Source organism: Schistocerca serialis, chromosome 4 (genome assembly GCF_023864345.2).
Source record: "Schistocerca serialis cubense isolate TAMUIC-IGC-003099 chromosome 4, iqSchSeri2.2, whole genome shotgun sequence".
NCBI lineage: Eukaryota > Metazoa > Arthropoda > Insecta > Orthoptera > Acrididae > Schistocerca > Schistocerca serialis.
The window spans coordinates 398929522-398946040 of NC_064641.1; the positions used below are offsets into that span (position 1 = coordinate 398929522).

The 16519-nt window shown below is 41.0% G+C and overlaps 1 protein-coding gene across 1 annotated transcript in view; it reads right to left on the reverse strand.

Annotated features, from left to right (window-relative positions):
- LOC126474483 (octopamine receptor beta-1R-like) overlaps positions 1-16519 on the reverse strand; it is an 82859-nt gene that overhangs the window by 24131 nt on the left and 42209 nt on the right. Inside the window, exon 2 of the mRNA XM_050101955.1 lies at positions 178-471. Coding sequence (XP_049957912.1) covers positions 178-471 — 294 coding nt within the window. The remainder of the gene's footprint in view (positions 1-177; positions 472-16519) is intronic.

Consider the following 16519-nt stretch of genomic DNA (forward strand, 5'->3'; position numbering starts at 1 on the left):
TTTTCAACGCCTATCCACTGTGCCAACTTATAACTAAATCTGAGAGGGGTGCGGAGGTTCCCTTGTAAGATGAAATGCTTGACACAGGAGAGGAGTTCATGTTAGGCCGCATCAAACGAGACACTAGGCAGAAGTAGGACAAAAAGAAATGAAACTCGAACAGGTAGGTGGACTCACCAGAGGAAGAAGGGCAGCCAGCAGGCGAGGAAGGCGGACATGATGATGCCGAGCGTGCGCGCCGCCTTGCGCTCGCGGCGCATCTTGCTGGAGGCGAGCGGCTCCACCGTAGCGGCCGGCGACGGCGGTGGCAGAGATGCAGCAGCCGCCCCCGGGGCCGCCCCCGGGGCCGCCCCCGGGCCTGCCGCCGCCCCCGCCGAGGCCTCGGCCGCGTCGCCGTTGAGCGTGCTAATGCCGCCGCCGATGCCGTTGATCTGCAGGTGCTTGTTCAGCAGCGCCGCCGCCACCTTCGTCCTGGGAACATGCGCACAGTGCAAGCTCTAGCGGCCCGCGCCACCTGTACTCCTTCTGGGAAGAGGCTTTCGAGAGACCGCGTGTGCCACATATTAAACATTCTCTACATATCAAATATTCACCGACACTGACCGAAGCTATAGTGAACTAATGAAGGGATGTCTGGCTACGACTAGCACGCCTTTTTCATGGTGCTTATCAACTTAGGGTGCTACCTTGTAACACCATAGCTCTAATACTCTACAGAGTTATTTTGCCTTCTATTTTATTTAATGTTACATCGTTGAACTTCTATAAATGTGTTTGACTGAATAGATAACACAAAATTGTATACTCCTTTCTTTGTAAAAACTTTGATGACGTGATTTGATTGTATGCAATGTAGTGTATCTGTCATTTAAATTCTTTGTCCCAATTGGAGGGAGACGAAACTTACTGTATATATTCGTAATTTGTTTAAAATTTTTTTTTTACAAATGTCAATCTGTGCAAAGGTTCTGTTTTGTTTAAAATGTTTGTTTGCTCTTATGTAAACTGCTGACCTTCACTTAGGGTTCTTAGTTATTTTGTATGTAAAAGGTGTTGTGGTTCCCCTCTGGAACGGAACTGTATAGCGCGCGCTAATTGTGGTTGGCCTAGGTAGAAAAGGTGGAACAAGAGTCAGTCGGGGACGAGCTACCAAACTGTCAACTGCTCATGTAGAACTTGTATATTGTGCTGGTGCCGAGAGAGGCTTTACGTGACGCTTTCCAATGCCTCGGATGGATGGATAAAGAGCTGGAACTATTGTGGAATTGATGTCCGTCATCGCCACCAAGAAATGACAGAGTCCGGCAATTCTACCTGCAAATCCACCTATTAACATGCATTCGCCACCACATTGCGCAATCACTGTAATGGAACACTATAGTAATGTACAGCGAAGGATCAGCTCATTGGATGCTTACTGTACTCAAATACAAGGTAATTTTTAACTGAACTCTTGTACCGACCGTGATTTATCCTCAGTCACATATCCACTTAGGGTCCCTCCCACGCTAAACTGCTTACCGAGTGTACTTTATTGAAAGAAAGTTAAAGTTAATGTGGCAAGAGAGTGAGCTTAAGTATATGATACTTGCTGAAAATAATTTTTCTATTAAAACTGCTTATTAATATGTTGTTGCCATATTCAAAATTAAAAGTTCTTAAAACTGAGGCTTATAAAGTTTTGCTTAGTAAATGATCACATTGCTGCCAGTTGTTAATCGCAAAAGGTGAGTCAGTTTCTTACAGATTAGTCAAGTTATGTTCTACTACAGTAAGAGATGAGAGCTAATACTGTTGAGGTTACATGTTCATACTTGTTAAGGGCTTGTTTCTTTAGAGTATTGAAAGTGTGTTTAGTATGCTCTGCTACAGTGGTCAAGACTAAGGCCCCTCCCCCCCCCTCCACTGAAAGTAGTTCAAATGCACAAAGTTACTTAATTATAGCAAATTTCAGTTACTCTTCCTATTCATGAACTTCTGTACAATATTGGACTCCCCTTGTGTATTAAAAGTGCATATTAATGGTGTAACAGGATCAACAGTTAGTCTATTGTGCTCATGCTTGATAACGATTATTAGAAAGACCACTATCTATGAAAACAATAATTTCTTTATTCAAAAGACAACGAGAAGTAACCTGTTAGTGAATTCCATTTAACTTTCATTCTAAATAGAAAAGTATTTAGCTGAGAGAGACTTAACCTGTGATCAGTCAAAATTTTGCAGTGAACTACATTTACAATTTTATGTCAGCTAGGAATATGTTTGAAAAGTAATACTGAACCTATGTCCAATTTATGATTCTACAGTGAATATCAACAGTAATGTTATAAAGACCATTCAGTTTGAATAAGCCATGAAAGTAATAGTGTGTATTGTTATCTTTTATATTTATGTAAATAGTTTGTTCCGCTCTAGCTGTTAGTTCTAACCTTAACTTTAACATACGCAGGTGTCAGAGTTCATTGCACTCGCGTGTGGCAAAGTATAGGTTGTGTGTGTCCGTTATAGTTACTAATAACTGTTTTCTTGAACAAGAATGTTAATCATTCTTACGCCTAATTACGCTGGCGACCGTTTTCCTTATTCTGTGGACAGTGTAGATAGGTAAAATATTTTTTTTTAGTGTTTAAATATTTACGTAATTCTGACTGTCACTTCCGATAAGCCACCACCATTAGGTACAACACGGTCAACATAACAAAATTCCTCTCAGAGGGTAACACTGCTCTGTTGCTTTATACCATAATTGCTTTAACAAGATAGTTTTATTTCGCGACCTGCCTCCGACTTGAAGGTTATTGTATAGCAGTAACGGACAGAAGTGTTATAACCTGATAAAATTTTCAATCGGAAGTATGAAATTCGGTACCCCAGTGATAAATGATCTCTGCTGAGTCAGAAGGATGACATTCTTAACAACCAAAATCTGTTGCGATAGTTATTTATTCACAGATACTTAATTTTGATTAAGCAATTATCTTCAGGTCATGAACCACAATTACATCAAGTTTAAAGAAGGTTACATGGTGTGAAGTACAACAGCAGTCAAATGAAAATCGAAGACAACGGGACCATAGAATGGTTCAATTCAAAAGTAATCACCACACGCATTAAGACACTTATATCACTGGGAGAAGTGACGATCAATTCGCGATTCGGGGAACGCGGTCGGCCGCTTACAGACCCGCAACCGCACCCACACTTGTTCTTCCTCGTCCAACTGAAACTGACGTTCGGACAAGTCTTCATTGAGGTCGCAACAGATGTGAAAATCACACAGTAGAAGATCCTGTCTGTAAAGGTACTGGCTGTATAGAGGATATTACAGTGTTCCCCAACCAAATCGCCGAAGCTTAGCTTTCGTCCAGCTGGCAGTGTGGGAGCGTGTGTTATCTTTCAACAGGATGCTTCCTCTGCGCATCGAGATCCTCGAGCGTGGAACCACAGTCATCGTGCTGCGCCATGAAGACACTTTTCATGAAACAGCGTCGTACCATTAAGTGAAAACGCCCAGGAGTGATGTACGACGGAATCATTCTTTTGCATGGTAACGCCTGTCCCATACTGCCAATGGGACGAAGGCTGTGCTTCAGCGATTTGGCTGAGAGACATCCTCCGTAAAGTCTGGATATTTTACCGTGTGATTTCCACGTCTTTGACGACCTGAATAAATACATTCGTGGGCGTCGGTTTCTGTCAGACGAGGAAGAGCAAGAGTGGGTGCTGTTGTGGATCTGCCAGTGGCAGACCGCGTTCTACAATTCAGGAACTGATCTTCTCGTCTCCCAGCGAGATAAATGTGTTAACTCTCGTGTTAATTACTCTTCATTTCGGTTCGGAAGGGAGTGAGACAGGGTTGTAGCCTCTCCTCGATGTTATTCAATCCGAATATTGAGCAAGCAGTAAAGGAAACAAAAGAAAAATTTGGAGTAGGTATTAAAATCCATGGAGAAGAAATACAAACTTTGAGGTTCGCCGATGACATTGTAATTCTGTCAGAGACAGCAAAGGATTGGAAGAGCAGTTGAACGGAATGGACAGTGTCATGAAAGGAGGATATAAGATTAACATCAACAAACGTAAAACGAGGATAATGGAATGTAGTCGAATTAAGTCGAGTGATGCTGAGGAAATTAAGATTAGGAAATGTGACACTTAAAGTAGTATAGGAGTTTTGCTATTTGGGGAGCAAAATAACTGATGATGGTCGAAGTAGATAGGATATAAAATGTAGACCGGCAATGGCAAGGAAAGCGTTTCTGAAGAAGAGAAATTTGTTAACATCGAGTATAGATTTAAGTGTCAGGAAGTCGTTTCTGAAAGTATTTGTATGGAGTGTAGCCATGTATGGAAGTGAAACATGGACGATAAACAGTTTGGACAAGAAGAGAATAGGAGCTTTCGAAATGTAGTGCTACAGAAGAATGCTGAATATTAGATGGGTAGATCACATAACTAATGAGGATGTACGGAATAGAATTGGGGAGAAAAGCAGTTTGTGGCACAACTTGACAAGAAGAAGAGACCGGTTGGTAGGACATGTTCTGAGGCATCAGGGGATCACAAATTTAGCATTGGAGGGCAGCGTGGTGGGTAAAAATCATAGAGGGAGACCAAGAGATGAATACACAGGTTCAGAAGGATGTAGGCTGCAGTAAGTACTGGAATATGAAGGATACAGTAGCATGGAGAGCTGTATCAAACCAGTCTCTGGACTGAAGACCACAACAAAAACAACGTTTTGGTCCCGTTGTTAGGGGTGTTCGATTTTCATTTGACTACCCGTCACACATAATTGGTTTTAGAAGCAGAATCTGTGACACATGTAGGTGCATATGTTATACTTTTTTCACTAGTCATCAAGTAAAAAATGGACAGTCCACGTGTGTGTACAAATGATGTAGCTAAATCCACTTACGTATGCTACACCAGGGAACCTTCTTTAAACTGGGTGTAGTGTCGGTACGTAACCTGACGATGGTTGCTTCAAGGAAACTGGTTGTTTGTGAATGACTATTCATAGAAACAGCTTTTAGTAATGCACTCAAGTCGTATTTACTAAGTACAACTGTGTACAACATTCCACAGACAATATTATGAAGCGTAAAATGGTCACTCAAGGTTGACTTTGACTTTTGATATGACTGCCTTGAGAATATATGGGGCACGAGTATGTCTGCTTTGGAACTATACACCACTACCCATGGTAAGCAGTTCGTTTTGCTATTCGTATTTGCTATTTACTTATAATTACAGACCGGTAATCTACCGCCAGGTCAATAGTAGATGACGAGGGGAAAATTGTAAATGAAAACTTTCACAGCCAAATGTCCCAATTAATAAAGTGATTCGGGCTATTGCGCCGTGGTCGAATGGATTTCAGATTAAAACCACTTAAGCCCAGTTATAGCGAATATATTTATGGAAAAATTCGAACAGCAGGCATTATTGGAAACTGCCAACAAAGAAAGCTTAATGTTTGATTCCGCTACGTAAATGATATGTTTGGTTTATGGAATCGTGGCAGAGAGGAATTACGTCATTTTCACAAACATCTCAAGGGTTAATCCGAAGATTCAATTTACCATGGAAGAGGTGGCAGGCTAAATACCAAATTTTCTTGACGCGCTAATTTTCAAATTCAAAAATGGCTCTGAGCACTATGGGACACAACATCTGAGGTCATCAGTCCCCTAGAACTTAGAAATACTTAAACCTAACTAACCTAAGGACATCACACACATCCATGCCCGAGGCAGGATTTGAACCTGCGATCGTAGCGGTCGCGCGGTTCCAGACTGAAGCGCCTAGAACCGCTCGGCCACACCGGCCGGCTCTACTTTTCAAGAAAGATGTTAGTCTAGGCCACACAGGTCACCAAAAAACCACGCACACACACCGTCATCTACGTCTGGATTCGAAGCACCACCCACAACCAAATCGAAGGATCATAAAAGGCTGTTTGACGAGGAATGAAAGAAACTAACCAATGCGCTCCTCAAGGATCGTTATTCGTACACGGAGGTAAAAAGTGCTTTAAGATCGCTGCTGAAAATTCATAGAAATGCACAAACGTTTGTAAAGTGGAAAGTTCTCCTGCCTTTCATTAAGAACGTTACTGGCTGCATACGAAAAATCTTGAAAAAACGGAACATCTTGGTAATCCATAAACCAAACAGGAAGAAATGAGGACACCTAAAATAGGCCAAGATTCTCGCAAACCGCTGACAAAAGCAGGAATTTATAGGATTCAGAATAATTGTTGGGTACTAAATAAATAACGGTCAAAAAATTACTAGAAGAACTGTAGAAGGTCTGTAAAAGGGGGGAGAGTGAGGGGACAGCTGTTGCGGAACATGATTTGTAGTCAGGAGACCACCACGTTCATTTTAATAGGACGTAGTTACTGGTATCCACAAGCGAATACCGTGTTACAGAGAGACCATAAAGATTGTTAAACACCCCAGCAATTTCAGCAGGAAGGAGGAGGGCTTGAAATTGAATGACATTTGGAACCTGATGCTGAAGAAGATGTGTAGGAGTCTTCCACCAGTGGGTGATAGCAACAACGGACGACGGCAGCCGACAAAGGCCTATTGCGCGCGGGAACACTCGTAAACGGAAATTTGCTGCTGTCAGTAGAGAGCCAGGGTGCGAATGGGACACTAAAAGAAGTTGCGATCCCCGTTGAAAATGTCATCCGCAGAAGAGAACGAAACTTTGGGTTTTAAAGTGAAATCCATTCGACCATGGCGTGATAGCCCGGAATAGTTTATTAACTGGGAAGAGAGAATTGTTGAAGGGTCCTCTATTGCGATGTGTTTGAAATGAAAGTTTTATATCCTAGTAGCACCACCACTTTGGATTATGACGTAATTTCAACCGCACTGGCGGATATGTACAACCTTGAGAGCTTACGGAAGTCAGGCAGAAGACAGAGGCAAAAGGTGTGCGTATGTGCGTGTGTGTGTGTGTGTGTGTGTGTGTGTGTGTGTGTGTGTGTGCGTGTGTTTGTGTGTGTGTGTGTGTGTGTGTGTGTGTGTAATGGAAGAGAGGTTACGGAGGTTTGGGGACTCGACTGAAATTTAGCAGAGTTGGCTTGTAATGGCCTGAATGGGTGAAAATGTCAATACAATCTTCTTGGTGTGAACCGAATTTTAGTATTTCCAGTACACTCACATCAAAATTTTCAGCACAGCAAACGGAGGTGCTAGATAGTGTAGTCTTTGCATGAGATACACCCCTGAAGTTTCAGGATAATAAGCAAACATACCAGACGGTTTTTCATCTGTCACTTTCCAACACCTGTTAAGAGTGCATGAAACTGAACGAAATTAGACGAAGTTTAGTACCAAAGTAAAAACAAGAAATTCTGTTGCAGCAATGAGCGCAAGAACCATGTATGTGTATGACGAATGACGGAAAATGTTAACAAGAGAACCGCTTTTGCTTCACGGGACTGTAGCATTCCCCAAGTAACACTTGGATGATACTAAATGGCGATACCCTCAGAGATCTCAGTATTCTGTATATGACTTCGGGTTTGGCGAACCTTACGTTAATGAGCTGCAGTTTGCAATTGCTGTAGCCCTCTATAGCCAAGCTGTCTACTGTCAAGAAGTCGATATGGAGGTCGAAGACGGAAGAAGAACAACGACGGGAGTGAGAAGGGAGACGGGAAGCGTAAATTTGTGGTGTGTTATGGTTTCGTTCCTATTACTTGGTTTTTTTTTGTGTGAAAGTAACATAGCTAATAGAGGAATTGTAAAATCCATAAAATGTTATTATTATTTAACAATGAGAGTCCGGCTTCATTCCCATTTTCTGTGTAGAGTGTTCATTGATTTAACATTAAAAGTGGATTGTAATAGTTCAATATTTCAGAAAATTGCTTTTATTCTCCCTGAAATTTTTTGAACATTGTTGACGGGAAAGAATTTAGTATTTACAACTCAAGAAAAAAATGATAAATTGAACTGTCGTATGAGAGTCTGTTCACTGTAGGGATCTTGACTAATTTTGGAGAGGTGTAAGTTGATTTTCAGGTTGGTGTAGTGTGTAAATATATTGAATCATATTTTGTCAGTCAAACGATGTTCAAGTCTTCCGCAATGCTTCGCTCGCTGATTCAATGGAGTGCCTAATTTCTTATTTTATCGGTCCACCTAATTTTCGACATCCCTCTGTAGCACCACTTCTTAAATCATTCGACCTTTTTTCCTTTTTCAGGCTTCGTTCCTCATGCTTAATTTTATTTACAAGGTAGCAGAAGTTTTTGACCTCGTCTGTTCCCCGTATCTGCTATGTACGCAGCTCGTGGTCTCGCGGTCGCATTCTCGCTTCCCGAGCACGGAGTCCCAGGTTCGATTCCCGGCGGGGTCGGGGATTTTCACCTGCCTCAAGATGACTGGGTATTTGTGTTGTACTCATCACTTCATCATCATTCATGATGAATGTGGCAAGTTTGGACTGAGCGAAGGTTGGGAATTTGTACAGGCGCTGATAACCGCGCAGTTGAGCGCCCAGCAAACCAAAACATCATCTCATATCTGCTACTTTTTTTTTGTTTACTCTCATTCCACATTCTGTGGTCAATAGGCTGTTCATTCCATTCAAGACATCCTGCAATTCTTCTTCACTTTCACTGAGGATGCAAAAGTATAGCCGCCCATAGGTGCGAAGGTGTTGCCGGTGTAGAATCTTGTGCACGAACTGACGTCTTGACTATGCCCCATAAAATTTCGATGGGATTCATGTCGGGCCATCTTCGTGGTCAAATCACACTCTCCAACTGCCCAGAAAGTTCTTCGAACCAATCGCGAACCAGTGTGTCCCGCTGACATGGCATATTGTCATTCATAAAAATTCCGTCGCTGTTTGGGAACATGAAGTCCATGAACGGCAACAAATGATCTCCAACTAGCCGAACATAACCATTTACAGTAAATGATCGATTTATTCGGACCAAAGTACCCAGTTCATTCCTTGTAAACACAGCACACACCATTATGGACAGATCACCAGCTTACTCAGTGCCTTGTTGACAACTTGGGTCCATAGCATCGTGAGGTCTAGCCGCACTCGATCCCTACCCTCAGCTCTTACCAACTGAAATAGGGACTCATCTTACGAGGCTACGGTTTTCCAGACGCCTAAGGTCCAACCGATATGGTCACGAGTCCAGAAGAGGCGCTGCAGGCGATGTCGCGCTGTCAGCAACGCCACTCCCGTCGGTCGCCTGCCGCCGTATCCCACTAGCACAGAATTTCGCCGCACTGTCCTCACAAATACGTTCGTCACGCATCCCACAGTGATATTCGCGGCTATTTCACGCAGTGTTGCTTGCCTTTTGGCTCTGACAACTCTATCCATACGCCGCTGCTCTCGATCGTTATCCGAGCGAGGTGGCATAGTGGTTAGCACACTGGACTCGCACTCGAAAGAACGACAGTTCAAACCCGCGTCCAGCCATCCGGATTTAGGTTTTCCGTGATTTCCCTAACTCGCTTCAGGCAAATGCCGGGATGGTTCCTTTGAAAGAGGACGGCCGATTCCCTTCCCGAATCGGAATCTGTGCTCCGTCTCTAATGACCTCGCTGTCGACGGGGCATTACTCTTCTCCTCCTCCTCTCAGTCGTTAAGTGAAGGTTGTGCGTGTTGAGAGGAAATGCCTGAAATTTGGTATTCTTGGCGTACTCTTGATACTGTGGATCTCTATTTCTGAAATGGGATGTCAAATACTTCTAGCTTCAAGTGTCATTCTGCGTTATAAGTCTGTTAATACCAGTCTTGCAGCTGTAACAATGTCGGAAACCTTTCCACATGAATTAGCTGAGTGCAAATGACAGCTCCGTCAATGCACTGCTTTTGTACCTTGTGTACGCGATACTGCTGCCCTCTGTCTACGTGTATATCACTATCCCTGACTTTTGTCACCCTGTTTCACCATAGATAATGCGTATTTTTAGAGAGTTTTAAACATCTACGTTTTCATAGATTTAAAAATCCTACCAAGGTGCCTTTTTCTTCATTTACTCTTCCGTTATCAATGTGTCTTCGAAATCGATACCCATTTCTTCTTTTATCACTCAGCAGATACTTTCCAGCCATGGTAGACTTTTCAGTGTACTCTTTCCAACATCTTTGCATTGAATTTAACCGCATGGTCCCTTAAATTTTGTATATCTACATCTACATCTACATCTATACTCCGCGAGCCACCTTACGGTGTGTGGCGGAGGGTACTTATTGTACCACTATCTGATCCCCCCTTCCCTGTTCCATTCACGAATTGTGCGTGGAAAGAACGACTGCTTGTAAGTCTCCGTATTTGCTCTAATTTCTCGGATCTTTTCGTTGTGATCATTACGCGAGATATATGTGGGCGGTAGTAATATGTTGCCCATCTCTTCCCGGAATGTGCTCTCTCGTAATTTCGATAATAAACCTCTCCGTATTGCGTAACGCCTTTCTTGAAGTGTCCGCCACTGGAGCTTGTTCAGCATCTCCGTAACGCTCTCGCGCTGACTAAATGTCCCTATGACGAATCGCGCTGCTTTTCGCTGGATCATGTCTATCTCTTCTATCAATCCAACCTGGTAAGGGTCCCACACTGATGAGCAATACTCAAGAATCGGACGAACAAGCGTTTTGTAAGCTACTTCTTTCGTCGATGAGTCACATTTTCTTAGAATTCTTCCTATGAATCTCAACCTGGCGCCTGCTTTTCCCACTATTTGTTTTATGTGATCATTCCACTTCAGATCGCTCCGGATAGTAACTCCTAAGTATTTTACGGTCGTTACCGCTTCCAATGATTTACCACCTATGGCATAATCGTACTGGAATGGATTTCTGCCCCTATGTATGCGCATTATATTACATTTATCTACGTTTAGGGAAAGCTGCCAGCTGTCGCACCATGCATTAATCCTCTGCAGGTCCTCCTGGAGTACGTACGAGTCTTCTGATGTTGCTACTTTCTTGTAGACAACCGTGTCATCTGCAAATAGCCTCACGGAGCTACCGATGTTGTCAACTAAGTCATTTATGTATATTGTAAACAATAAAGGTCCTATCACGCTTCCCTGCGGTACTCCCGAAATTACCTCTACATCTGCAGATTTTGAACCGTTAAGAATGACATGTTGTGTTCTTTCTTCTAGGAAATCCTGAATCCAGTCACAAACCTGGTCCGATATTCCGTAGGCTCGTATTTTTTTCACTAAACGTAAGTGCGGAACCGTATCAAATGCCTTCCTGAAGTCCAGGAATACGGCATCAATCTGCTCGCCAGTGTCTACGGCACTGTGAATTTCTTGGGCAAATAGGGCGAGCTGAGTTTCACATGATCTCTGTTTGCGGAATCCATGTTGGTTATGATGAAGGAGATTTGTATTATCTAAGAACGTCATAATACGAGAACACAAAACATGTTCCATTATTCTACAACAGATTGACGTAAGCGAAATAGGCCTATAATTATTCGCATCTGATTTATGACCCTTCTTGAAAATGGGAACGACCTGCGCTTTCTTCCAGTCGCTAGGTACTTTACGTTCTTCCAGCGATCTACGATAAATTGCTGATAGAAAGGGGGCAAGTTCTTTAGCATAATCACTGTAGAATCTTAAGGGTATCTCGTCTGGTCCGGATGCTTTTCCGCTACTAAGTGATAGCAGTTGTTTTTCAATTCCGATATCGTTTATTTCAATATTTTCCATTTTGGCGTCCGTGCGACGGCTGAAGTCAGGGACCGTGTTACGATTTTCCGCAGTGAAACAGTTTCGGAACACTGAATTCAGTATTTCTGCCTTTCTTCGGTCGTCCTCTGTTTCGGTGCCATCGTGGTCAACGAGCTGAATCCATCCCTACAACGACGATTTTCCGTTCGATTACTTCACTTTTTTTGGGGGGAGCCATTTCGTTTAGCTTTCACGCACTTGCTATTAACGTCATTTCTTAGTATAATTAACCTACTGTATACATCTAACTCCAAACAGATCGTATCGCACACTGAAGTACATGGCTGAAGTTTTTTATTATGGTATCGCATGTTACGGTTTCTCCACGTGACAACAGCGTTTGATGCGTGGAGATAATGGCTGCTTAAATGCCTCAGTATGTGTTGTAATGAGTCTAATTTTTTCCATACAGTTCCTTCTGGAGCGAGGTGGAGGGAAATTAAAAATGAATCACGATTCCTCACTTAATACTTGTTACTGAACTTCCGTAATATCCTTTCGCTAACAATTTGCGTACTTTCGAGAGGATATCAACTCCTTTCTTGTTTAAACTGGGCTAGTAGGTAGGGAGATCAAAATAATGTAAAACGTATTTATTTGTTTTTGTCCAGTTCCACTTTTAAGCGGTAAAACACACCCTAGAAGAAAATTTGGCATTCAGAGTTTAGAGAAAATATCTTGGAAACAATGACACTCAAAAAATGTATCTCACATGTTAAAATGTAGTTAACGTTCTTGAAAACTGTAGAATCTGCTTTTGTATTAATCAAAAATTTTGCAAAATCCCCCTTTACTTTAAATTAATGTTGAAAAATAAAAACATTTGCCAAATATCTTGCAAACAGCATTAATGGCGAATGTGAACTTGAAAAAGTGGAATAACATATATTTTTTTCTCTAGGTTATGCCTGAAGATATTTCTTCCACTGTCGATGACACTATATTCTAAAATAAAATATTGCGTCCTGCCTACCAACAAATCTCCAACCCAACCTTAAATCTCGTTTCGTAATCAATATGATCACAATTTCGTTAATAAACATTAAATGACGTATATTCCACATTCTTGAGTTTCCTGAACGTGTTGTACTTCCTGCTTTGCAGCTATTATACCCATTTTAATGTTCTTACTGAAACTACAAAAATAAGTTTGCGGGACGATATTTCAGTTAGAAACACTTGCGAAATCTGTAGGATGAATGACCGAATCACCTTTTCACGTGAAACGCAGAGGCAATCACGATTTTTAATCTGCTTTTAACAGCACATCCATTGCTTTCACAGTGTACCCCGAAGAACGGCCAATGGTATTATACATTTACCAACCATATGATCTTTTTTAGATGGTTTGCCATATTCAGGAACACACAAACAGCCGAAATGCAAAATCATATATAAAAAGAGGAGTGATGCTGGCGGAATTAAATCTACGAGAGCTGGTCGGTAAGAATATTTGCCCTCGAAAGGCAAAGCTTCCGGGTTCGAATTCCGCACCGCCATACAGCTTTCATACACCAGTAAGTTTTCTCTTCAAAATAAGATTATGCGATTTACAGAGAGAGACTATGTTTGGATGAAATATTTCAACTCTCTGTCGGCGTTGCCATATCCTCAGGCTTACCTCCAGGCGAGACGCACTGCGAGGAATGCAGTAAAGCATATTCTGAACTTCACAGCTTCGCGTTGGCTGTGGGTTAGATTATATTCCTGAACTCTGCGAGTAGTTTGTTTCATCTATAAACCTGAGCAAGACACCTGAGTAAAACATTGGAAATCGTGAGATTCCCATGCTCTTTCATAAATCCGAAATTTTTAAACAAATTTCAATTCTGAATTACACAAAAAGTTGAAAAACTAGGACGAGATATTTTTTCCTCTTCTGAAAGTAATGACAGGAAGCATATTCTATAAAAGCAACAAATGCAGGGAGTAGCTATGAGAAAGTCAATATTTCGGAGACATTAAAAAGCGTGTTATCCGAAATACTGGCAGTTATTATAGTGTGTTTAAATTGAGATCCCTCAACATAGGTAGTACAAGGAAACTGCCAAACAACAGGACACATGTAGAACGAGACTGGCCAGAAATACGAAGGACTCGAATGCTAACCTCAACGAGCATGCAAGAGAATAAATGGGGCAGTGCGTGATGCATTCTTTGATTGTTAGTACTCAACAAATGCGGGATATTTTGCAATTCAAATACGGATTTTGGGTTACAAATGGACCACCTTTATCAGGATGCGTAACAAATGCCTGGTACTACGTTGTAAAGCCACAGCTGCGTACTCGTAAATATAGATATTGCTCGCATGCGAACATTGAGAAAATTGATGAGGTATAGGCTTGAAGCGAAGACAAATGACCAATGTCTTGTATTCATTCACACTATACGCTCACTTGATGGAAACAGTAATTGCGAAGTATCGGGGGCTGTAATGCAGGGAAACAGCGACAATAACAGTGTCGATTCGATTCTAAGTAGGGGTCACGATGCCAGGGAAAATTCTTAAACACTGTACTCGCAAGAAATAGTTTACATACCTTCTACTGCCGTGTAGGCTATTCCTGGAATGGAACAAAGATTTATCTTAGAAAAATATCTCTCGAATGTGTCACTCTTAATCCATAAGCTTTTGTTTATAACTCACGGCAACCTCTTATCTGGTATCGGATTGCAACCTGGGCTATAAGTAAAATATAATTACACCAAAGGTTGATGCCTAATGTGCCGTATTTATCAAATTATTAACGTATCATTGATATTAAGCACCTTATGTTAATTTCACGCCCCATGGCATAGCTAATGGCTAAGTGCGGGGATCACACGCTACCAGGCTGGCAAGCTGTTTAACACAGGCGGCACCACAGCAACAAGGAATGAAAATAGACCTATACTTCTGGATTTGTGAGAAGGTTTTTAAGTTTTTTGAAGGAAAGGAACGTGTTTATTGTATGGGGGGAGAGCAGCAAGAGCAAAATATTTCAACTTCAAGGAAAAGTACATTTTTAACTTTCGTGTAATAACATATGAATGTAAGAGATCAAGATTTCTGAAGTGACAAATATCAGTTATAACTGTAATCGTGTATGTGAAAAACCCGTCTCTCAAAAATTTGCTAAATGGAAGACCATTCAAGGGGTGAAAGTACGTAATTTCTCTTGGCGGCGTTCAAAGAGTAATATATTTACAAATATTTTTACTTCGTCACTGTTTCTACATTACAACTCTTATCTTCCATTGTCGCTATTACATGAAACATGCAGAGACAAGTAACTGAATATATCTAGTGATAAGAGTAACTATAAAAAATTTAGTAATGTTCATTTTATAATTACTATTGTTAGATAATACAATAAAGGTAAAATCTCTAAACAATATCGTATCTGACCATTAGTGTAACTTGAACGTCTTTTTTAAGTACGGTATTCCTTAGAAGGTGCGCATTAGAATCTACAGAGATTTGTAAGGGACGATACAAGAAAGGTAAAATTTCTAGACTGTCCTAATTTGCAAACTGTGAAATTTAATCATTATTTTTAATGTAAGGTATTGCTTAGAGGCGCGTCATAAAATTATTAGAATCTACTGAGTTTTTTCGTGCGAAGTAATACAAGGAGGAATAGAGTGGAGCATTTATTCCATGTGGAAGTCATTGCAGAATGACCGTTAGTTGAGTTTTGCAGTAGTGGGGGAAGGAAAAGAACGTGGTTTTATGGGAAGAACATTTGAGACATGCTACTCAGTTATTCGAGTACCAAAGCCCCAATTTGTCGAACTCTATGAGCAAAAACTGTAATAATTTATAGGAGATCCTTAATATCAAAAATTATACTGGTATAGCAGCTGTGTTACTACGCATTAACACAGCTTGCCATTCAAAGCAGAAAAAAAACTCATACACTGTTCCTTCTCTATGTCCGGAAGAAAATACTTTCGAATAATGAGAAGACGAGGTAGGAATTCTTGCAAGACGATTTAGTCTCCGCGCTTTGAAGAAGTATTCTTAGTATTGGTGCTGTACAGGCACCATTTGTAAAAAATAAATCAAAAATACATAAAGCTAAGAACCTAACAAGTAAAACGAGTGAAATGCATAATGAATAACAGATGTAAATACAAGAATTATTTTTATCTACAAAAACAAAGAGAAATACAATATAAAAATATAGCTTACGTAGTGAGCAATATCAACCATGTAGGCAAGGAATATATGACAGTTAACGATCACTTACTCTTAAGAACGAGAACGATGTTACTTAGCATGTCAGTTTTTGATAGTTGAGTCGATAAAATTAGTCATTTAAAATTTTTCAGAATAGTTAAGAAAGAAAAAAGATAAGTTTACCTGCTATTATCGTCACAATTATCAACGACTGCGGCGCCTGTAGATCTGCTCATGTACATCTACATCTACTGTACTGATCACACTTAAGTTCCTGGCAGAGCGTTCATCTAACCACCCTCACAATAATTCTCTGTCATTCCACTCTTGAAGAGCGCTCGGATAAAATGAACACCTATATCGATCCGTGAGAGTTCTGATTCCGTTTACCCTTGTAATACTGTAAGAAAGTATTTACAGATTTGAAAAACAAATGGAGTTTTGTGTAAAGTTTGTACACAAAACTTTGTTTGTTTTTCGAAAATTATATATTTTATTTTCTTTCTTTTCTTTTACCTCTGCGTGACTTTCAATACGTCGACATGTACAAAGAAAAAGATCTTGTTTGAGTTGAAAATCGCTGCGCCACTATGGGACTTAACATCTG